At 41.1% G+C, this 25,295-nt stretch overlaps 1 protein-coding gene across 1 annotated transcript in view; it reads left to right on the top strand.

The window, feature by feature from the left end:
• Positions 1-25,295, top strand: part of LOC111217929 (sodium/potassium/calcium exchanger 3-like) — a 55,141-nt gene that overhangs the window by 16,381 nt on the left and 13,465 nt on the right. Inside the window, exons 3-5 of the mRNA XM_022739971.1 lie at positions 17,921-17,997; positions 23,986-24,060; positions 24,833-24,917. Of these exons, the coding sequence (XP_022595692.1) occupies positions 17,921-17,997; positions 23,986-24,060; positions 24,833-24,917 (237 nt within the window). The remainder of the gene's footprint in view (positions 1-17,920; positions 17,998-23,985; positions 24,061-24,832; positions 24,918-25,295) is intronic.

Below are 25,295 nucleotides of genomic sequence, written 5' to 3'. Positions count from 1 at the left end.
CAAAACAATTCTTAACACTAACAGGCACTACAGTTGTGTAACCTGAATCAGGAGTAATATCCACAGGCTAACATGCTAACAGGCACTGAGTCTACTGTGACTCTGGTACTGGAGAACCCCAAAGCTCCCTAAAGGTCTGTTCTGTGTTCTTTAACACACAGGCTCTAATTCGACATATACTGTATGGGAAACTCCAAGGCGACCAGTGAGTATGTATGAAGGCTGGTATGGGGTTTGTACAGGTTTGCAGTACTGAACAGTCTCAGCAGTGAGCGCACACAGCTACGGAAAGCCCCAGGGGGAAAACGTCAGTCAGTCACCCACCACATCCACTGCTTTAACAAACTAAAGTACTCAAGTGAGAGATTATGCTTTCAATTACTGGACTGACAGTTGGTTTGGTAACATATAAAAGGTGAGTAGGTGGGAGAGGGTGAAAGCTTTTGTCAGTGTCGGACTTTAGAGAGCCGACATTTGGTGATTTCCAGGAGGTAGTACGTACCAGTTTAACTCTATCTTTGTCATAATTCACATAACTAGTGTTTTGGCATTTAGCACTAATCTTGACACTCTCTTGTTCTCAATGTAGTTGCTAAGTGATGGTTTAAACAATCACCTCACTCATGTCCTTCTACAAGATTCTCCCATCTCCACACAGGAGTGACCATCAGGTTCTTGGTTACCTCTGTTACCAACACCCTTCTCCCACATTAGTTCAGTTTGGCCAGGCAGCCAGCTCCAGGAAGAGTCCTGGTTGTCTTCCATTGAAGATTTATGGCAGCCGCTATTTAGCCTTCCCCAGATGGTTTGTGCTCTGATGTGCATCGTCAGCTGTGAGACGTTATGTAGACAGGTGTGTGCCTTTCCAAATCATGTCCAATCAATTGACCTGAGCTAAATTTCCAGTGTCATAGCAAATGGTGTGATTACTAGTGTGATATTTCAGTTTTTCCTTTATCATAAATTTGCTAAAATTCTGTTTAGCTTTGTCATGATGAGGTGTTGATTATTGATTGATGAGGGCAAACAATTATTTTTCTTTTATTTCATAACCCATGATCCTGCAACATAAATGTGAGAAAAGTGGAGGGGTCTGAATACTTTCCCAACATCATTTCAATACCGAAGGAAAGGATGCCAAAAATAAGACCAAAGTTATAATAAAGGAGTATGATAATATAAGTGGAGAACATCCCTCCCTCATCGTTCCTGTCCAGGCTTTTCTCAGTCCACTGTTGACTCACAGTCAATCCTCTGTAACCTCTAACTGCAGATGTGCATATAATAATTCTGTTCTTATATTCCTTCCTCTCACAGCAGTTAAACTGTGAGAGCAGTGGACCTCAACAAATGCTCTCTACTGCAAAGAGATAAAAACAGTATAAATGCAGTATAGAATAAACATGGATTAATGAACTAGTGAGAGATGTGTCACAGTCAAACCATGCAGAAACTGTCTTTTCAGCTGAAGGATGCGGGACTCATGATATATGTGTATGTATGAACGCGAGCACATCTGTTGTGTGTGTATGTATATGTTTGTTCAGGCGTGGTGTGTGTGCGTGATACAAACTGTGCAAAGGAAGGGAATAAAAGCAGGAGTCCTTAAATGTCACATTACTCAGCACGGTAACTACGCTCACGACATGCGATGTGTCAGCCCACATCATCATCGCCCACTGAGCATGTGCAGAACAGGCCCCCAGCCCTCCACGTGCTCTCAGAATATGCACAAGTTGTACACGGAGATGAGCTTGTACAGTTCCCTGAGGGTGGGAAATGCAACTTTAATCACCTTTTTATATTTATTTATTTATTTATTTTTTGTTATGCTGAGTGGCATCATCCCCCTGGTTGTTTTTGTTATTGTCCTTACTGTTCTGCTCTTCGCTGTCCCAGCGCCATTAAAGCTTCGACAGCTTCACTTGACGGCTGCACTTCCAAGGGGCAGCCATGACTCCCGGTGACATCAGCGCAAATGAGACCTCTTCATCCTCTTGTGTGTGAGAGTGTGTCGTGTCAATTAACATGAAAGCTCTCATCGCTCCCTTTGCTCTGCCTCCCAACCAGAGTCAAGTCAAAGTCCCGAAAATGCATTGCCTCCAGCCATATGCTGCAGCGGCCGGGCCAGCTTTGATCGAGACTGATTTTTTCCCCCCTTTATTTCTGAACAATAAGAGATCCAAAGATTAAAGGACTATATGTTAGCGATAAACAGTTGATACCAGGCACACTGCTCTCAGGTTCAAAGTGCTGTTTGCGTTTCAGAGCTACAGAATGTGCTAGATGTTCATGGAGGAGTTTGTTTGCCCTGCAGCTGAGCGGCTGTTCACAGCTTCAGGAAAGCCAATATTATTCTGTGTTCTAGATCAGGAGGAAAGTCAGATATTTTTTTTTCAGGGTGATTGTGCTGCGCTTCACTGAGCTTATTCCCTTTGACTGGATACAAAATAAGTGTGCATGCCAGCTGTGGCATATCTTTTTTTTTTTCCCCCATCATCTAGAGGTTTGTGTTTAGATACTGTAAAAATATGAGGTAAGATACTGATCCTTCAAAGGTCAGATAGATGAAGAGCAAAACAGATGTAAAAAGATAAGTTTGATCAGCTGGTTCACCTTTCGTACAGATCACTCCCTCGAAGACCTTTCCTTCCTTTTAAGTCCAGATATCACCCTCCGTCATCCTCACCACCAGACAAAATTTCACCACCATGTAATTGCAGCTGGACGCTATTAGAGAAGCGCCTACCGCATCATACAGGAGATATTTTCTGTGTTGTTTTTCACAGAAGGAAAAGCACGCAGTGACTACACACACAGGAGAAGAAAAAGAAGAAGAAGAAGAAAAAAAACATTTCCCACTGTGCATAATTAGAAGTGTGAGATGCAGAATCATTGCATTCATAATGGGCTGGAAAGCTTCCAGCTGATGGTAGTTTGACAAGAGAGAGCAGAGGGAGCTGTATTGCAAATCCATAGTGTTCACAGCCCTGTGTGACTTAGCAGGGAATTCTTTAATGCCATACTTAAGTGTTGGCCATGGCACCCACAGATCTGCTAATGGCGTTTTACTGTGGCATTTTCATACCTTGATAAAACCATATCCTTGTTTAATTCTATAAACTTACTGTGGGATCCAGACTGCTCGTATGACAGTCTGATAACAGTGAGTAATTCACTGAACGACAACCGGGGAAATTAGAGAATATTTCCAGTTTGTTACAACCTGGGTCTTGTTTTTATTAGCCATGCTAATGACCTTTATAATCCCCTGACTTCAGTGCTATCAGTTTTCACTTATGCAGTAAAATATCTACTACGTGGACGTTCTGGTTCTGAACCAGTTGTCTAACAGTAGCTGAGGTGCTGAGAGGACAGTGGCTGGTCAGACTCTCTTCATTAGGCTGATTGATTTCAGAAATTTATTGCATGAGGATTATTCAGGAAGAAATCAATATTGTTTTTATTTATTGATTGGCTGATTTTATTGTCTGTGTCCACCGTAGCAGGCAGGCTGAGTCTGCCTGCAATGAAACTGGAATAGTCAAAGTCACACTGGGAGTCTTGATCAGTCATTACAGATACTATTATTAAGTTCACAACATTTAAATTTGAATTCATTTTGAAAACAGTTGTCTGTGGGCTGACGTGTCTCAGAGTCAGTGTGGATTGATACATTGGATCTCCCTTTAGTCCTGTTTCCGTAGCAGTTTTTTCCTTCTTTTATTCCTTTTCTTTCATTGTTGTATTCATGAAGTTCACTGCTGAGATCTGAAAGCACAGCAACATCTCGAAAAGAAGTCAGGCAGGGCAAGAAACACAAGCAGTCAGACATCCTGACAGATTTTAAACCAAATGCTGCACTGTCCATCACAGTTCAAAGATTGACTTCCTGGTCCAACTTTGATCAACCATACTTGTTGATTGTGCGTGCAATTTTCCCGTGAAGTAAGGGATTATTACCAAGATTTCAGCCGTATTAAATCTTCATTTTACCTCCAAATAAAATTGTAGCCTGGACCAACAATAGCAGGGCCAGTACTATAATCACAAACATCTGTGACTGAGTGACTGACTGAGTGATAGAGTTGAGTGATCATAGTTCCACCATTGGTCTGCCAAATGCCATGTGACTGAGTTGGAGTCTCCCCATTGGCCAATACTCTTTCTGAAATGAATTGGCACAAACAGTTTCTATGAGGAGGTTATTACAACCGGCAGTGTTGCCAACACGGTGCGTTTGTTGCTAAATTTAGAGACACTTTGTAGACACTCTCTGGACAACCCTTTGCTACTTAGAAGAGAGTCACCAGTGATTTTATCAGATGAAGTCATGGTTATAAAATCAGGATTTAAGCAGCAGCTTGGAAATGGTTTGGAAGTTAACATGTAGTCTTAATGGGCCACGTTTGAGTCACTGTTTCAAACTTGTTCTGTTTCTCCGTCAACAGAAACAGAAAAACGTGTGACTGAGAACAGCTGTATTGGGAGTTCAGCTGTATTAAAATACTGTATATGTGAGCACAGAGAGGAAGAGAGAAGCAAATACTGACACTAGGCAGAGTTCAAATATAGCATGATGATGTCAGTTGTTCACATAGGTTCCACAACCGTTTTTAACTACGTCCTCAATTTTTCACATTGACCATACGCGGTCCAGACATATACTAGGCTTTGATCTAGTCCAGTTTAGATACCAGCTTTGCCCACTGTTTTTCACTGAAGTTGATCAATGGCGTAGTAGTTTGATATGTGGAGCAGTATGTATTATTTGTATATGACTGATGGAGCTACAGTGTCTTTGGAAGGGGACTCACCTATAGACACACAAAAGCAAGAGTATTTCATCAAATGGTATGAAATGTTACATATATCATAGTGTTTGTACTGATCCGTCTCTCACTCTGTCCTGTCTGTTTCTCACACACAACACACACACACACACACACACACACACACACACACAGTGAAATCCTCTCTCAAGCCTTTACTACAGAGGTCGGGTCTAGGCTGTACTAAACTGTAATATAATATGCTTAGTCATCAGAACAGCAAAACAGCAATGACCACACCATCTACACACACACTCGCTCACACACACACACACACACACACACACACACACACACACACACACACACATCCAAATATCCAAATGCAGTTAGACAGCCCCCTCTCCTCATCATCTTACCCCCCAATGCCAAATCCAGCCAACAGTGCCTGTTCGTTTCCATGACAACAGCCTGAAAGTATTATATCATCAGTGAGGAGTGAGCAGGGCAGAATTTTGCACGCATGCACACACACTCGCATTCCCTCGCTGTCTCTTTCACTCTTGCTCCATCACACACACTTCCACGCACGCACACATCCAAAAATGCCCTCTCCCCAAACCCTCCTTCAGAGCACACACAGCCTTGCCCTGCGTTATGTAAGATTCCCGGGCCTCTTACATGGGAGAGGTGACATCATCACCGGTAAGATGGAGGGTGAGTAGGGTACGACCATAAATTTTGGGGCAGTGCATTACTGCTTCGTGCTCCTTTGTGAAGTTAAACCTCATCTGAAGGTTTATTATGTTCATTATAAATTGTCTGTCAATTTTAAATTACCTTTGTGATTAACAGCAAAGAGACATTAACAGCGGCAACACAGATTAGCAATTTCAGTAGGCAGGACAACCCACTTAAGACACGCTGAATAATTTACTGTGACTACCTTAGCTTATTAACACATTTTGCCCCTTGATGAAATCATTAACATCCGTGTAGCTGGTTATCTGCGTGACCTGTGTGAGAGGGATAACCCACGTGAATTTCTGATGGTTTGTCTGGTGTTCACTTCTCTTCTGACAGCTTCATTTAAGTGAGTAAGTGGGCCTGCGTTGTGGTTTTTTACTTTCATTTGCCAGGATATGAAGTGAGCATCCAGATATTACCTGTGATTATATCTGATGTACAACTACTACATGCAGCAGTATTCCTGCTCGGCGTAGCAACGTAAGATGGGGCAGGGGGCTTCCTGGCTCTATATTCTATACTTAAAGAGCAGAGATTGCAGGAAATCCCCAAAGACTCTCAAGCATTACTTTGCCTTTTCATTCGCAGCTCCACGATGGTTATAAATAAACGTGAAAGATGGAGGGAATGTTGGGTAAAGATGACAAGAGTGGGTATCCCCTGGGATTTGTACAGTAGATATGTAAGGGGGGAGTTCCAGGGCAAGAGCAATTGTAACAGGAACATATGCATGAGCACATTCCCCCCACTTCCTCTTCTCTATTTCCCTCTCTATAAATACAGTAAATGCACACTCTGGCCCAGGTTCATGGTGCGATGACATGATGATCTGTATCCTCACTAGTGCTGAAGCTACAGAAAACAAATCAACTTCATTTTGATTGTTTTGATCACTTGCCATTTTTTAGGATTTGGTGATGTACATAAGTTACTTTAGAATAATTGTTCTGACCTGAAGGTGCAACAGGAACAAATGTTCACGAATGTAAACACGGTTTAATGAGGAGGAGTGAACTCGGAACTTGTCAGTCATACCGGCTTATGCTCCTTCACGGCCTCTGTGTTGCAGTCGCAGTCCAGTACTGTTCTGGTCTGTGGTTCCCCGGTGGTGGAACCAGCTACTGAATGCTGTCAGAGCAGGGGCGTCCCTCTCTATCTTCAAGAATCTCTTGAACACTCATCTCTTACAAGAGCACCTCCTCTCCTAACACCTTTAACACCCTAACATGTCTAACTAGCACTTACTATGCACTTTGGTGCACTTCTTTACCTGATCTCCTTGCACTTATTAAATAGATGTAGTACTTAGTGCTTACACCCAGGCCTCCTACTGCACTGAAGCTTTAGTTTTGTCCCTCACTTGTAAGTTGCTTTGGATAAACACGTCTGCTAAACGAGTAATGTATGTAGGGGAGACTGGGGACGGTTGCAACACTTTTTGCATTTCTCATTTACTCAGAGACGATTTTGGCTCGACCAACCACACCTTAACATATTAAACTTACATCTCTATGCTAATTACCCATACCATTTAATACAATTAAAATGATATATACATATGACATATCATTCACAGTATTTATTTTTATTGAAGAATTCAGATGTACGGTTCAGGGATGGGGTTGAAATATATTAGAAATAGATAAAATTTCACTAATTAACTTTTTCTTTTTGTCTCAATAAGCATAGTATTCAGAAAATATACATTGTTTTTTAATATTAAAGTATTATTTATCTGTTTAATAATATATATCAAAGAACAGTTATTGAGTTTTGTTTAGCATAGTATGTAGACCTAGTAAAAATAGGCACAATTTATCTATTTGATTTATTTATTTTATTGCTAATGATATGATGATTGTCAGACTGAGCATGTACAGTAGGAGTGTCATCACTCTAGCATGTTTCCAATTGGAGACATAAGACTTGTTGCAACCGTCCCCAGTCTCCCCCATGTATAGAACCATGCATGTCACTCTGCAGAGCAGGCGGAGTCTGCCTTCTGTCCTCCCTCATCAGTAGAAAGCTGGTGAGTGTGTGGGTGAGCAGCATGCATATAGTGTGTGTGTTAGGCTGACATCGCAGCCACAGCTGTGATTAATTTGGGATGAGGTCCTGGACCCAAGGATGGTATTCCGTTTATTACAGCTTCAACATCATTTCTCTTCACCGTCTTTACAGCTGTGCACAGGAGAGCGTTCTGTGTTGGTGAGGGTCAACATCATCTCAGATGTTGCAGGCAGGAGAAGGCGGAGGAGTTCTGAAATGTTGGTCATTTTGTTAAAATGTTGTGAGTCATTCCAGATGTTGCATCTGTTGTCTTCCATGACACACTGGATGGGATAGAAGGGGATGCACCACATCTGACAGGCTTGGTCATGTCATCCCAGTATTAAATTAACTTTTTTTCCCCCGTTATATTACTGTAAACTAAATATCTTTGGGGTTTGGACTGGACAAAAAAAGCAGGCAAACTTTTTCACATGCACATTTTTGCAAAAGACGAATTCGTTTTTCTGAGACTCAAACACTTTGAAGGGACTGCATTGTCAGAACTTTATACATTAGATCCAATAAAAATGAAAAAGACTTGAAAATCTGCATCATTCATGAGCCAGCAGGAAGTCAGCTCGTCCATACACTTAACACTGAAATGAAGTCACAGAGATAAACTCAGCTATTCACTGCACTAGGAAAGTTTTTCAACCATGAAACTTCACAGTGCATTCAGTAATGATTTAGATTTTTGTAGTTGTAGCGTCCTGAGGAAATTCCATTATTGCAATATCTCAGTTGGTTAGATACCCCTACTAATACAAGTGAAGGTTACATTACACAATACACAACGCTGTATATGGTATATGAGACACACCATACTGTCAGCTGAGGTGACACAAAACAAAGCCAGGGTAAGTGCAAACAAGAAGCTGAGGAAATGTTACAACACGGCAGCTGACGTGATGCGCTTATTCATCTGAACGCGTTTGATGTTGCATAAAGGAAAAGCGAAGGTGCTGCTGAGCCCTGGCACGAGGAAAACAGACCAAACAGAAGTCATGCTACATCTTGACTCAGAGCCCCTCACAGCAGCTCACAATGGCTCACTCCTTCCAAATTGCCTGGTAAATTAGACTGGCACGGGATGATATAGGCAGGCGGACGAGCAGGCGGGCAGTCGGCTCCAACAGGAGAATGAAGCAGAATGAGGCAGAATGTGTCCCCCCAGCAAGCTGAAGCCTGATTGCTGATTGATACATTGACTGCTACTGATTGTGCATAGTGAAGAAGACCAGGGGAGAACAGGATGAAAGCAGAAAGGGAAACAATGGAAAGCCCGCTGCCCGTGTGTGTGTGTGTGTGTGTGTGTGTGTGTGTGGGTGTGTGTGTGTGTGTGTGGGTGTGTGTGTGTGTGTGTGGGTGTGTGTGTGTGTGTGTGGGTGTGTGTGTGTGTGTGTGGGTGTGTGTGTGTGTGTGTGGGTGTGTGTGTGTGTGTGTGGGGCGTGTGTGTGTCTTTGCACTAGGTTTGTGTTTCACTCCATCTGTTTTCAGCGTTAATGTGTGTGTGTGTGTGTGTTTGTGTGTGTGTGTGTACTACAGCCAGCAGGGGTAGTTCAGGACAGAGCACCATCAGCAGCTGTTAAGGGTTCATCTCCGTGACCTCGCTTACAACTGCACTAATTACCAGGCCAACTACATCACTGTTTCTTTCTTCCTCTCACACACTCAGAACAATTAGGTTTCCCCACGTTCTGCTTCATCAGCCTGACCTACGAAGGAATATTATTGACTGAGCTGTCAGGTTCAGGTAACATCTTTCACACTGGAAGTTTTACTCTTCCCTCTTATCTGTCCGCGTCCCCACAACACACCAACTCCATTTCCATCATACACCAGGGGCACATGTTTGGGGTTTTTTTTCTCCAATCCCCAAACATCATGCATAATGTACCGCATCTCAACCCAGGCGCTGCATGTAGCACATCAAACGTCATCGCTAATGGCAAGTGCACCGTGGAGCGGCGGCGGCAGCAGGTTAAGGCTAGCAGTCTATTATTTGTGCCCACCTCTCCCTTCTGCCACTTAAACACACTCTGCCTCAAGGAGACACTCACTCTGTTGCTATGGAGTTTGTGTTCAGACGGATGCAGTTGAGCACACTTTACAGGTACTCAGGCAGGAGTGCTGATATTGATGAAACAGGTCAAAGTGGAGTGCATTTATTTGAGCATGTGACACATGCACATTTCATCGGCTCAATAGACAAATTTGTTAATTAACTTTGACAGTTTATCCAAAGATTCAAACTGCAATTGTGATCTTATCAAACATTAGTACCTGTTTATATTCAGCCAGAAGCACTCCGTGTGTCTTTGCTCGGTTTAGGCCTTTACCTTGAATTTCAGTGTGTGCTGTTTGTACTACATCAGCTACATTATGCGTGCAGTAGTATGAGCTTAACAGCTTTCCCTGAACGTAAGGTGTCTTCTGACAGATCTTAAGAGACAAGTGTCCATCTTTTGTTGAACCTGAAAACAACCTTCACTCGTTGGCTGTCTTGCATGAGTATGTGTTTGAATAGAGGGTGAGTCCCTCACTTAAATGCAGCAGTTGCATAAGGCGTGAACTGGTATGTATAGCTGACAGAAACAAACATTTGGGTGGTGACCTTTTGTGCCTCAGGATTTATTATATAGTCGTACGTTAGTGCCCATATGTCCTTGTGTTGATAAATGTGAGACATTCAGCTGATTGTACCTTGGTTGTGGCTCCCTGCATCACTTGTGACCAAACTAAGCACTGACAAAAACAACACAATAATGTCTAAAGTAACATCATGCAATCCTTAAAATATAGTAACTACTTCAAAATCATTTTGAATGTGGACTTGTAATAGGGAGAATGGCGCCTCCTTCATTCCCACTATAGGTAGGCTTGAATAGTGGGAATAAAATGTGCAAAAATCATGTGATTTTCAATAGAAAAAAATAATAGAATTAGATTATTTAGATGAATTAGAATATAAAAAAATTGCACGTTAACATGAAAACATGTTAAAATCACATGTGAAATGTGTGGACCACGTGCTTGCACATGGGAAACGTGGTTTTGGAACATTTTCATGGTGTAATGTTTGAGCCCATGTAAATTCCCACGGGAAACCCGTACATCAACCCATGTGAAACCTTTGGGATTACATGTGAAACTCATTTGCATAGCCATGTTAAACCCAAGCAAATACCCTACATGAAATTTAGATTTACATGTAAAATCACAACATAACATGGGACTTTTCACCTTTCACTTCATCTTTTTCAAATGTAAAGTTGGCATTCACATCCATATGAATTTTAAGTTTCACTTGTGATTCCACATATGATACTTAGGTTCACATGTGAAATGTTTCACTTCACATGTGGCACTATCATTTTCACATGCAAAGTTTGTATTCACATGTAAAGTTAATAACATGCTGTCTTTAGCACCAGTAATATACACATGAAATACTAATGTGAAATTTAGGTTCATATGTGAAATATTGAATTTCACATGTGCTTTTTTTTCACAAGGGCTCAGCTAGCTGTACGAAGAAACTAGCTCCTAGCATCTACATTCTAGCGCACAATCGCTGCGGATTCAGATGTTTTCGTTAAATAGGATTAGTCGAATGCTGACCTGACATGAGCGGATAGCGTGATTGTACTGAGATGAAGATTTTGTGTTTGTTAGCTGTGCAATTGATCAGCTTTGTCTTCTGCACATGAGCTGTGATCTTTAGGGGTACGTGGCTTCCAGCTCGGCTTCAGTGCCTAATAGAATTTAATGCACCGCCGTCAGCAAAAGTTACACAGTCTTAGTGAGAAGGCTGCTCCGTTCCCTTTTCACTAAGCCCTCTTCCCCCTGGGATATGGCTCGGGAGGTAGAGCGCGTCGTCGGCGCTCCTCCAGTCTGCATGTGGAAGCATCCTTCTTCGGCAAGACACTGAACCCCATACTGCCTCTGGTGGTTGTTCCCGTCAGTGTATGAGTGTGTGTGCGTTTCTATGGTAGAAGCGCTCTACGTGTAGAAAGTGTTGTAAGTGCTTTATGAATGTGTGTGTGAATGTGGCTTTTATTGTAAAGCACTTGGTGGATAAGATTAGAAAAGTTCTATAAAAGTGCATTGTTTTGTGTGTCATATCATCAGTACTTCCGTCGAATGTTTCCGATGACTTCTCAGGTTTTGATTATTCAGTACATCGGTGGTGAGGTGTGGTTTATCTTTGTTTACACATTCATTATCACTTTGTATGTTTTCAGTTTGGTTTTTTTCGCTGGCGGTAGATCAGCTGCTCAATCAGGGGGCGGGGGAACAGGTTTGCGTCATTAGGTCTTAGTAGTGAGTGACTGGGCGTTGTTAGAATGTAAGGAGATAAAGGGTAAAACTGTTCTGTAGGAAATGACATTTGGTTGAATTTTTGTGCACTTATAAATAATACGTATGCTTATAGTAGATTGTTATTGTCAGTAGTAACAGAAGAATGGAGTGTGGTGTTGTGCATGCTTGTATTTGTGTGTGTTGCTAAACCCCTATACTTACCTGAGTAGGTGGTAGGTTCCAGGCAGGTGAGGAGGAGGAGAAGAAGGTAAAATGCCACTCAGTGGTCATCGGGGAGGAGAGTAGGTGGCAGCTTGCTTTGAGGCTGCAGTTTTTTTGTTATGGTTGTTATGCTTGGGTTCTTTTTTGTTGAATTTACTCAATTTGTTAATATTTTTGTAATAAATATCATTTTTTTTCAGCACCTTCTCATACAGGCCTGCCAACCTGCTTTTTTTTAAAGGCTTCCAGTCCCCAGATACCATCCTCTGCCCTGTGTACAGGGTGGCAGCACTGCAGTGTTGCTTTAACTTAATCTTACCTTTAGTGTTTCAATGTGAAATGACCACTTATGTTATTCCAGTGGTGTTACCAATGAATTTCACCACTGGAAAGTCACTTAAGAGAAGAGTGTGTCCCATCCCAACCTGTGCTGTGTACAGTGTGTGTGACAGCCCAGCCTCTGACTGATTCTAAACTTACCTCCTGTGCTTTCTTTTACTTTTACTTCCAGACCTCTCTCCTTTTCTTCTCCTCTCCATATGTTGATGAATGGGAGTCAAATTGCACCGGGATGACCACAGTTTTGGCGAATCAATGCTAAGCTTAGCACGAATTTGTCAAGAGGTAATATACTCCTCTAAAATTTGCTGTGTCCAGGCCGAACACGTGTTCGAAGAAAAGATGAAATAGAGGTGACCGCTGCCGTCTTGCGTCATCACACTGCCAAGAAAAGCCGTGTGTGTGTGAAAGGCTCTACCCCCTCCCGGTAACTGCTCTCAGTGTGTCTGAGCTGTTTAACCTTCAGCCAGGACAGTGTAGCTGCTCAGTGACCAGCGGTAGACTGTGAACGGAGAGCTCCCAAGAGTCCGTGTTTCTAACTGTGCAAATGTGTGAAGACAAAGCGAGACGTGACAGAGAACGTGTGCTCAGTCAGCTGTCTGTACGAGACTGAAGGATTAAAGAAGAGAAGTGTTTGGAGTGTGTGTGACCTCATTAGGGTCAGTGCAGTCTTAATTCAGCTAATTACAGGGATTTGCACTCAATTTGAAAACTCGAAAATCTCTACAGAACGCGTGTCCAGCCTTCTACGTGGAAATTACTGAGAGCTGCGCCTCCGTGAACTGCAGAAAAGTTCCTCAGAGTCCACCCCTGACAAATGGCAGCATATGGATTTAAGCAGGGTCATCTGTGCATCCTCATTGGCGTAAACCAGACAGGGCTGCGACGACGAGTGCATCTGCTGCCTGTATCTCCCCCTGGCGCAGCGGGTGTCAGCTCGGGCACCGTGAACGCCGGCTGCCGTGCGAGCTCATCCTCTCGTCTCTATCACCGCGTCCACTTGACAGGACTCAACAGCTGAGCCCTTTGTCTCACCTGCTCATGTGGAGCACCATTCACCTCAGTCTGGCCGTCCACCTCTCCCTGAGTTGATGTAGGGCTTTTCAGTTCTGGTTGACTGTCGTTATCAAAATTGTGTTACGATACAATACATCCGCCTAAATCTCCGATGCCAGCTATTGAAGCGATAATATTAGCTCCATGATTTGGTTGAAATCCCCATCTCCAGCTGACTTTTTAATGTTTCAAGGCACTGAAATAGATTTAAAGCGAGAACCCTGTGAAAGGGGTCTTTGATATGCACTGGATGGCTACATACATGATATCATGCGTAAAGACTGAGGCTGAAGCCACATGTCCAAGGTAAAAAGTCATCTTCCTTACCAGTTGATTTATAGGAAATCAAGAAACAGCACATTGTTCTTGTATTGTTGTGTAGAGATAGGTGGTCCTGTATGGAAAGAAAAAAATCTAAGATCGGACTTTTAATTCTAACAAAACCGTCAGCTGACAGACTTGGGCAAGATAGACAGAGGTTATATTTCTGTTTTATTGGTTGTATTCTGAGACTGAATGCTTCACTGTGAACATGACAAGAGAAAAGGCTTTTAAGGTGACTTCTAACCAATGTTTAGGGAGCGTAAAGCGTAAAGCCATCTCCAAGGAGTTTGGCTGGGGTTTGATGAAGTGTAAACTTCTCCAAATCCAATAAAGGGCCGGAGTGAGCTGCTAACATTAGGCTAAACCTGGAGGTGTTGGCAAACGGCCGGTTGCTTTGGTCATAAGCAGTGGCCGAAACTACATAAACGAGGCCCAAATAATAAACCTGGAAATGATCCTTTAAGTGTATCCGTAAACCGGTGTGACACGGAGAGCATGTGTTTCAGACTTAGAAGGAGCTCGGTGCTGTGAGGTGGAACCTCTCAGTGTTGATGTGCATTAAACACCTTGTTTACATAAAGGTTCAGTGGGTTTCTTGTGGGAGTGTGCGGTTCTGCATCACATCCGCACATGTACTTACCTCTCGTGGGAAATTGGGCTTCATGCTTCTTGGAGCTAATTAGCAGTATGGGTTTTATCTACAGGCTCTTTGAAGACTTCAGGAGACAGTCAGCTCCATCATTCCGATCATTTCCTCTCTTTCTCTGTCTTGTCTTTCACTCTCATAATTCCTCACTACCTCTGGTGATTTTTATGGCATTTTTTTTTTTTTACTTCAGACAGGAGTGTTGTTTGTGTTTTTTGCATCTACACTGGGCACTTATTCCTATCAGGAGAGCTGTTTGTTCTTTCACTTCACACACTAGCCTGGCATTGTGGCTGGACTGAGTTGGAGCTAGCTAACACTGGCTTGTAACAGTAAATATTAAACACATCCAGCTGTCGTTGCGAGATGGCCGTCTGCTCTGCTGCTCTGTACCCTCTGTGGCTTTTTACAGGCTGCTCTGCATTGTGTTAAGCTTAAGAAGTTATAGCAGAGGAACGGGGCAGAGGAGGACTGCAGCCACTCAAACACAGCAAGATACTGTGGATGCAAATAGGTCAACAGAGTACGAAAAGAGGGGCGAGTGGGAGAAAAACAGTGGGAAAGTAGTGAACTATTCTTTCTACTCACATTTCTCTCTGCTGCATGTTGTGAAGGACCCGAGACTGAAATAAGACTAAGAGTAGGTGGAATGATAAACTACTCAAACATTCCTAACTCATAAGCTGGTTTATTCATTCATTCTTTATCCCACTCATGTGTAGCCTACCTGCCTCTCCAGTGACTGGGAATGATGCAGAGAGCATCCTACACTCTCCGAGATTCATACTACAGAATGTAATCTCAGTGTTTCTGATTCACACCTTTAAATCCAGGTCAAGTTCGAAACATATCTAGCAATATTGCCAAGTTACTGGAAGTTTTTAGCCATTCTAGTAGTGCGTGGCTCTAAGGATGGCAATGTCAGTCGTTCAGTTGGTCCTCTGTGTTAGTCCAGACTGAAGTTTCTCTTTATGAATCTGGTGCAGACATTCATGACTTCACAGGATGAATTGTAATAATTTCGATGATCCTCTGACTTTTCATCAGGTCAAAGCTTCACATTGTCCAGTGTTTTTTTTGGCCAAATAGGTGCAAAATGAATGTAATTTGTGGTTAGTAGTCCTAGTCCTAGTTAAGTTAAGTTCTAGTTAACAATTATTAATATGATAAGATGCTAAACTACAGGGGAGACTCTCACTGGAATGCTGCTAAGCAAGGGTCACATGACTGACAGTGACCACTGAAGGCGTCTAAAGAGACACAAATAAACAGAAACAAACTTTATTTTCAATCAAATAACATTTAACATTTAAAACACAACAACTCATTGATACACAGCCACTGTCATCTGTAACGTTATCAGTGTAGTAGCAATGTGCATGATAAAAGATGCCTGCTGTTGTGCTGGCTGAGCTACTGTGTCAATCAGCTATACTGGTAAACATGGTAAACTTAATCTGCAGTGCATATGCCTGTTAGCATTCTCATTGTGAATATGTTAGCATGCTGACGTTAGCATTTAGTTCAAAGCACCACAAAGCAGCGCTATGCTTCATTAGAGTTGCCTTGTCCTTCTTCATCATCAAACTCCTGCTGTGAAAATAATCTGACATGTTGCCTACTGCCGTGTGTTGTTGAGAATGATTTGTCAGGGATTGCACTTTTTCTAAACAGTTACATTATAATATATCAATCTCATGTTGCATGAGATGTCTGATGCCGCATGAAGGTCATTCTAGGTAAAAAAAAAAAAAAAAAAATATGGAACCAATTTTTGGGATTAAAGTGGTAAATTTATGAGAAAAAAAAGTGGAATATTTTCTGAGTTTATAAAGTCAAGAAAAAACTCAAAAATCCTTTGAAAGCCATAGATTTATGAGAAATATTGTGTGGGTTTTTTTCCGTCAAGGAACCACGTTGTTTCATTTTGCAAGTTTGGATCAACCTCATCACGCCACAGATGCTGCTGCTTGCCATGTATTATGCCTGGTAAGCATTTTTTTTCTTTTGTAAATTTACCACTTTAATCTAAGAGGATATCCAAGTTTTCTTCTTGTGAATTTACAAATGTAATCTCGAAAAATTCAGTTTTATCTCGGAATATTACCCCCTTCCCCTGGCTTTTTTTTTTTTAACCTACAATGGCCCTAATACACTGAGGCAGAGATGTCCTGGAAACCTCACCATTTTATTTATTTATTTGTTTAATTATTTATTCTCCCTTTACTCAGCTGTTGTAGATGTCTTGAGATCCTCCTGGATAAGCTGTTGTCACACTTAACACAGAACCAAACATTCACTTTCACACAATATTCAGCATTAACACACAACCATGCTGAATAAGTAGCATGTTGCCCGTGTGTGATAATATTACTCTTCTGAATCATTAACATCTCCGGTCAGATGTCTTCTGTTCGTCTCCCACAGACCGTGAACGCATCGTATGCTTATCATTCTTACATTGTTGTACTATGGACCGTGTTTACTGAGCTGGTCGATAAAATATTTCTGATTCTGATGTTGCCATTTGTTGCACCACATGTTAGCAATCATTAGCATTAGCCCAAGTGTCTGCCTGGTGCCTGGCCTGTCTTTCCCAGGGAACAGTGTAGGTGCTGAAATATGTAACAGATGTTAGCAGTGGCCTGTGAGTGGGCTCCTGATTTGTGTTGGAGGAGCCGATGACAGGGGCGACTTGATGCTTGAGGGACGAGAGGCAAAGGTTCCTCAACTCTCTCTGGCAGCCAAGCGCCTGTCACCGGTCTTGGCAGTCACGGAGGGACTGTGGGGATGGGAGAGGAGAGGAAGTCAAAAGCCAGGGAGGAGGGTGGGGGGGGGGGGTAGAATGACTCCAGCCACCTTTTGAAGCCAGCCCCCCCCCCCTCTTTTTCACCTCTTTCTGTTTTCCTTCACACTCACTCCTTCTGCCAACTTTCCACTTTTCCCTCAGTTTTGCTCTCCCATCTTTTGCTCGCACACAGTTGTGCTCTCTTGCTCAATTGTTTTCACATTCTCATGCAGAGAAGAGGAGTTTGCAAATTGTGGTTAAACTCCCACCACCTTTTCTCTTGTCTTTGCTCTCATCCTACTTCCCATCCTACGTACCCTAAATATCCCTCGCTCTATTTTTACTGTGCTCTCTCTCCTCTTTGCCCTCACTTTGTCCTCCTAACGCTCACTTTTTCCATTTCCCTATTCTCTAGTCGCTCTCAGAGGAATCATACACAGTCCTTGGAAGGGCACAGTTAGACTGTCACATACTTGGGCAAGGTACTCTCTGGGCAAGGCTCCTTGTCAGTACACATGAGTTCAATGGGTTTCCGTGCTCATGGGGTTGACCTCTCTTCCGGGCACTGGAAATATGTTCCCTGTGCCACGCTCTGCTGAAACACACATACATACACACAAACTCACATGCTGTATATGAACTGCTCTAACCCCATGTTTCTGTCTCTTCCAGCTCTGCACGAGTTCCCTACAGACCTGTTCACACACAAGGAGCGAACAGAGGGAGCCGTGGCCCTACATGTTCTGTGTGTAAGTTTTCCGTCACCATACTCTGCATTCACGTGCGTGTCTGTCGACATGTCAGACTGTGTCTAAGTGCACAAATGACCTTTTACTGTTTTTGCAGAACACTTTTACATTGGACTTTAAAGGATTAGTCTGGCAATATTCGTAATGTACTTTCTTGTTGACAAATCCCATAAAAAAAACAAAACAAACAATGAATTGATCCTATTAACAAATATCATCTGTGTATCCAGTTTTCCTCTGTGCCATAGAACTACAGTGTTCAGTGTCCAAAAACTATTAAAAATACATCACTGAGCAACAGCTTTGCCCCCCTGGGTGACATGTTCCTTCATTAACATGAACATAGACACTGTAGATTATTTCTAGTCAATCCCACACACACTGTCCTGCTGGCACAAATACTCACTAGAGCAACAAATGTGTATTAATCCACAGCTGGAAAAAATCCACGACAAATGCAGTATTTACTCCTGTTTTACTAACATTTGCAAAACACTACGGTTCCCAGCTGTTTGAGAAAATATTGAGTGTTTTTTTATATGACCCAATTGAAAAGATTTACTACCTTCAATAGGAATCAGTTGGCTTGGGGCTGAGTGCCACAGTAAGGATGTAAGAGAGAGAATGAGGATAAAGGAACTGGAAAGACTAACTTACGTTGCTAAGGGCAAGTGGAAAGACTTTCTTCAGCTGTGGGAACCATACATGAATAATATAAAAGGTAGAAATGTAGGCCTTACCTGAAAGGAAAATGTGAACAATTACAGGGAAATGTTTTCATTTTATTTGTATTCTATCTGATATTAGTGCAAGTTGAGTGTGAGTGTATGTGGTTGTGTGAGTATGTGTAATGTAGTTTTTTTTATTTTTTTAATCTCAAATTGTTGTATTGTTACTGCATGGTGCAATCTGTCTGGGACATGATACCAAAATGATAATAATGTAGCATGTTGGATAAGTTCCCAGCATGCTCTGTTGAGTAGATTGTGTTCTACATGTTATCTAAATGTTGTCTGCTCATAGTGTTACTGTTCTTGACAAATATTCAGTATTTTTGCTTCTTTACAGAAAATGTTCCGTTGTTCTTGTTATGTGCATAAACAGCATCCCCAGTGGTTGTGAGGTGCAAACGCATGGGTGTTGTTACAAATCAGAAATTATTTCTCAGCCTGAACAAATCTTTGGCTGCTACAGTAAATATATATGGGAAAAATGATATAAGAGAGTATAGAGAGATGGACTAATCCATTGTTGGTTTTTGTCTAATCCTGGGATTGTTGACAGTGTGATAAAAATACAGAAACCAACAATATTCTTTAAAAGTGTAGAAAGCAAGATTGTCCTCATAGAGTAAAAAAAAAAAAAGAAAAAGAAAAAAGATTAATAATGATGTAGCAGAACCAGAGATATATCAGATTTATCATCTTTATTATTCTACACATTCATCTTCCTTGTCAAAACCTGGCACCTACATTACCCACAATGCAACTAGACCAGTGACAGTTTGTTTAGGAAATGACCGATGGCATTATGTTTTCTTGTTGTCATCCTTTTGAACGTGATATCTCTGTAACGCCTTGAGGGAACAAACATTCACTTTGACTCTTACTTGATGAATTGATTAGATTATGGTGGCCAAAGGTCAAAGGTCAAGGTCACTGTGACCTCAGAAAACACATTCATACACTAATCATGATAAGTTCTCACACTAATGTCTAATAGGATTAAATGATGAAGTGATGACATTTTATATCCCAAAGGTCAAAGGTTAATTTCACTGTGACATCATACACACAAAATGCAAAAACACTTTTCTGGCCATTATTCAACATTGTAACTCGGGAACAAAAAGGGAGATTTTGTCCGTGTTTCCTGCAGCTTGACTGGTTGGCGGAGGCGTACACCCGCGAGACGGTAATTCTAGTTTATTAAGTCATAGGATAATTACTGCTCTTCTCCAAAGCAAGGCTAAACAAATGGTGCGAGACATTTCACCCTCTGTGGCTGAGCAGGAAAGCATCTGGATCTGCAGCACTCCTCTCCTCTCCTCTCCTCTCCTCTCCTCTGCAGCAGCATGTCACTGGTTCAGCACACGCATGACCAGCCACACTGGCCTCTCCAGCGTGGCCCAGCAGGGGTCAATACGCAAGGTTAAGGCTACAATGGAGCCCTCTGCTGTCACTCCAATATGACTGGCACAAGGCTTGCAGAATGTTCCAGGACACGATGACCCATGTTGTGTTGTGCTGTTGCTGCTGATGATCTCCAGGGGCTAACTGTAATGGAAGCTCATGCCAGCAGAGCAGCGTCTCCAGGGAACTTTGCTGCACATAAACAGAGCACTAAGAATTACCGAATGGACCATTTTGCCAGTACACGTCTGACATTATAGGCAATGTCACTACTTACAGAGCAGCCACCCTCTGAGTTAGCCTTTTCCTGCAGGAGAAGGGCAAATAAAAGTAACCTTTTCTAAGATGCTTTGGATATTTAACAAAGCAAAAAAAAATATAGTATCATCACCAACTATTTGTCTTTGATGTCTAACCTTTAAAACCTTTAGTTTTAGGAAGGACAATCAGGGCTCATACTTGCAGAATAGTATAGTATACTGTGTAGTTGTGCTGTCGTACTTTTTCATCTTAAGAAAATGAGAATTCACACACAAAATGGGCAAAACTAGTTTAAAAGTTTAAATTAGTTTAATTAAATGAAGTCGTTCTTGAGCCTGGTAACAGTAAATAAACTTACTTTAACTCAAGGGCCTTTTTAACCACATCTCCTGCAGCCCTGTCAGCAAATAAAGACCTTTTGACTGTGAACAGGACTGGGTGAAATGCAGTTCAGAGCTCCAGAAAAAGCCAGTAAATGATCAGGATTATTTTTTCTAAATTAATCTGTTGATTTTTAGAAAATAATTTATTAATTGTTTAGTCAATTAAATTAAGGGAAAAAATGAAAAAAATATTCCAGCCCAGTTTCTCAGAGCCCAAGATAATATCTTCAAATTTCTTATTTGATTTAACCAGCAATCAAAAGGATCAAGAGATTCCATTTACAATGATATAAATTATATAGTAAAACAGAGGAAAGCAGTAAACACACATTCAAAAATATGCAAAGAGAAAATGTTTGGAATGTTTTTGCATTATAAAAGAAGTGCTAATTACTGAATTGATTACTGATTTTCTATGAATCAATTCATCAATTCATTAACCTGTAGTTTCAGCACTATGTTTAACCCCAAGAATAACAATGGAAAAGAGTATTTCAAAGTACATTTTAGAAGCATTCTTATTCTGTTTTAAGGCTTCATAATGACTCAAAACATAATTATTTGAATTCAGACTAACCTGTCTTGTTTGGGACTTAACCCAGGACTTCATAACAAAGACATTAGTAACTTACAACTCTATCCAACATTTGCTTCATACTGAACAGCTGGAGTACACAGCTGTATAAATGTGCCGGTAGCCCTCTCTCCACCTGCAGCTGTTCCCCTTAACTATTAATCAGACAGTACACCTACCTGATTATTTTCCTTCCTTTACATGTTAAATAAGAGGCTAAGCCTTACAGTAAAAAAAAATCTGAATGAATATTATGGCTGTATAAATACACTGGTAGCCCTCTCTCCACCTGCTGTCTCCCTGTATTGTTAATCAGAGAGTTTACAAATTACAAATTACAAATTACGGCACAGATGTCATGTCACCACATAGCTCATGTTGTGGGAAGTGTACTGCATTTGCACAGTAGCAGCATATGGTCTTAGTTCAGGGATGTTGACTTAAATACTGGATTAGATTATTCTGTCTATCTGTTGTATTATCCTGTGATTCAGCCACAAGTGAAGCCGCTGTGAACTGATCCCGGCGTCAGTCAGAGATTCTCACTGATAATGTGTGTTTGTGAAACATTTTCTGGATTTTAATATCACAGTATTTTACTGTCAACTGCTGTTCACTTGACAGCCATACTGCAGACACACACACACACACACACACACACACACACACACACACACACACCCACACCCCCTGCTCTGCACTGCTCATTAACACAGGCATCATCACTTCTCATGAGAGATTTGCTCTCAAAAACACAAACACGACTCCAGATAGCACTTCCACTTCTGCATGCACGCACATAAAACACAGCTCCAATAGGCTTGAGATGGAGATAAAGGCTGTTTTCCCCTAGCCTCCATCTCAACCCTAAATCAGAATCCAGATTAAACCCAGTCATTGGGATTACATGTGACCTTTGACCTTTGCCTTTGCCTGCCCTGAAATGACAAATCTCCACCTCAGTGACTGATGGCCACACACACAGTCATAGCTCAGTCATAGCTCTCTTGCAGGTGTTTTGGATAGTTGAGCTCACTTCCACCTGCTTTCAGAAACAGGGAGTAGGAGAACTGCAGGTGCACAGTAAAATGTGACTCAGAAATATTCAATCACCTTGTCAGTCATGCTGTAAGCACATCTTTGAAATGTTCATAATGACAAAGTGTAAGAATAATCACTTTGCTTTATTTACACATTTCCTGTCACTGTTTTCACATCTCTTGATCATTGCTGGTTTTCCTCTCAGTGCTCTGTATTGTATAAACTATGTGATGCCAAGGAAAGGTTGCATGTGGTGGGTGTTTATTCATTGATATGCAGTAATAAACACTATTAAAAGCAGTTACTAGAGTAGATTATTTACAGTTATAATGAGTCCTGCCAAGATATTATTATGCAGGAGACTGTTGAAAGGAACTTTACTGAAGGTAACTTGTGGTGTTCCACAAGGCTCAGTGTTAGACCCCATATTGTTTGTTCTCTCCACAAGTGATGTTTGAATTCAATTGTATTCAATTTATTTTCTTTGATTGAATGATAAGCATTTATTTTGCTGTGGTAAGAATTTCAAACAATTGTTAAATACTTTGAAAAAGTAGCTGAAGTTTGTACAGAAATATAAATATTATTATCTATTATATATGTATATTATATATTACAAACAAAGACAGAAATACCTACATCAAGGCATAAGCACAGTCGTCTATTCACTTGCACTTTCATTTATTTCATGCTGCTAAACAAATCAACAAACCCTTTGTTTATTAAAGGATATAAACTTGGAAACTATGTTTAGAGCCAAAAATAATTTAACTGAAAAGTGAAATGAGAGAAAATCCATGTAACTTCAGAGGAGTGGGGCTGGTGCAGATGACTGAAGCTTAAGGGTTGACTTTATGGAGCTGATGTATAAATATTATATTGAACAAATATACAACATTGCATTAAGCTGAGGTCAGAGGTCATGTTTCTTTTCTGTTCCATCCGTTCAGTTGGGGAATAAGCCAAATATGATCTTTCCCTCCTGGGCCTGTTTAATGCAGTATGTTCCAAAAGTGAAAGCTAACTTCCATATTTAAAAATGTAAATAGTGTGGTCTCACACTTATGTTACTCATGAATTTTTAATGTTCGATCCGTTAATGTACCGTACTGCATTTGCATGGGATCAGATCTCTGACTCTTTAGCCTTCAATTAGCAGACTTGTTTCATTTTTCATGGTGATTTACATATAGATTTAATGCAGCAGTAAGAGCACGGAGGTGTTTTTAAGGCAACATTCAGGGCACATTCAGAGATCTGTTCAAAGTAGAATAAAAAGCAGCAGGTGGAGACGTGAGGAGGTAAACAGCAGTACTAGTAAAAGTAAAATAAATAATAAATGAATATTGTAAAATTATTAATAAAATATTATAATAAAATGTGAAATATCATCTGATAAATCACAGCTGGCTTTACATTATGACAGTGAACAGTGCAGTGGGGACCCATCTTACGTTGGACACCTTATCACAAGACATGCATCACATCAAGCAGCATCCCTGATCCCTGGAATGTTTATCAATCAGTCCCTCTCTCTCTCTCTCTCTCTCTCTGTCTTTCTCTCTCTCTCTTTCACTCTCTTTCTCTCTCTCCACAGACCATTTACATGTTCTGTGCCCTGGCTCTGGTGTGTGATGACTACTTTGTCCCCTCTCTGGAGAAGATATGTGAGGTATTCAGCAGTTTGATTTTCAAATTAACACAACAAGCAGGTATAGTGTTTTCAAATGAAATATCATCACTGACCTGGGATGTTTATGTTCAAGAAATGTATTCAATTCAGGGTTTAGTTGAAAACCCAGGTAATGAAGAGTGTGTCCCTTTCACTGCTTTGACAATCAAATCTTAACTCCACTTTTTTTTTCCTGAAACTTCCATTTGCATCATAATGTTATATATACAGACATACTGTACATGCATACATAATTTACTGCATGTTTATGTACAAAATGTCAAATACATATTGAACCACATAACAGAAGAAACTGTTTATGCTACAAACCAAATTTGTATCCCTTTTCCCTCATCTCCAAGACTTTGTACAATTTAAGGGTTTCCTCTTAGGGTTTATTTAAATAACTAAATCTTTCTATGTTGTTCATGTTTATAATAAACTTTGTTTCTGTCTTCATCCCACTGAACAGGATATTGTTAGTTCTCAGTAAAAAGGAAACTAGAAAAAAAATAAATCAAATTTCCTCTTCCAGCCTGACACACGCTCAAGTTTTAACATTAGGTGGTAAAATACCAGATTTATAGTGTGTTTACACAATCACACATATAATGCGTAAGCTTTAGTGGATCTTAACAATCAGCTCAAGGGTCAAAGGTCAGGCAGTGATTGATCTCCTACTATTTGGACTAGTCTGGATTTTCTAACTGCAGCTGCGATTTCCTGTGGAAAAATCTACTTTATATTTGTGTCTCCTTCTGTTCTCTCCCAGCGTCTCCAGCTCAGTGAAGACGTAGCAGGTGCCACCTTCATGGCCGCCGGCAGCTCAGCTCCTGAACTCTTCACATCCATCATAGGTACAAGTCTTCACCACATCCATCCGTCCCTTTCTTTACCTCCTTTGTTCTAAATTCTAACATTGAAGTTATCTTATGTAAGATTCTCCAGAGCATTGCTGGTGGGTAAAGGCCGTCTGTTTAGTTTTGTTTTCTCCTTTGATCATGGGCGTCTTCAGTGTGGTCCTGTATATCTGTCTGAACCAACAAAATAAACAAGTTCACAGTCATCACACTACATTACTGTTTCCTTTATATAGAAATTGAATTATACATATAGACTTTGTTCAGACGTTACAACATTTTGTCATTTGTACAGAAAAATTAATGCAATTTTAGGTTTTTTATGCCTCTAAATATGTGTTTCTGTTCTGTGCTTGTGTGTGTGTGTGTGTGTGT

Source organism: Seriola dumerili, unplaced genomic scaffold (assembly GCF_002260705.1).
Source record: "Seriola dumerili isolate Sdu_G_001 unplaced genomic scaffold, Sdu_1.0 BDQW01000050.1, whole genome shotgun sequence".
Taxonomy (NCBI): domain Eukaryota; kingdom Metazoa; phylum Chordata; class Actinopteri; order Carangiformes; family Carangidae; genus Seriola; species Seriola dumerili.
This window is presented reverse-complemented; position numbering and strand designations above follow the sequence as displayed.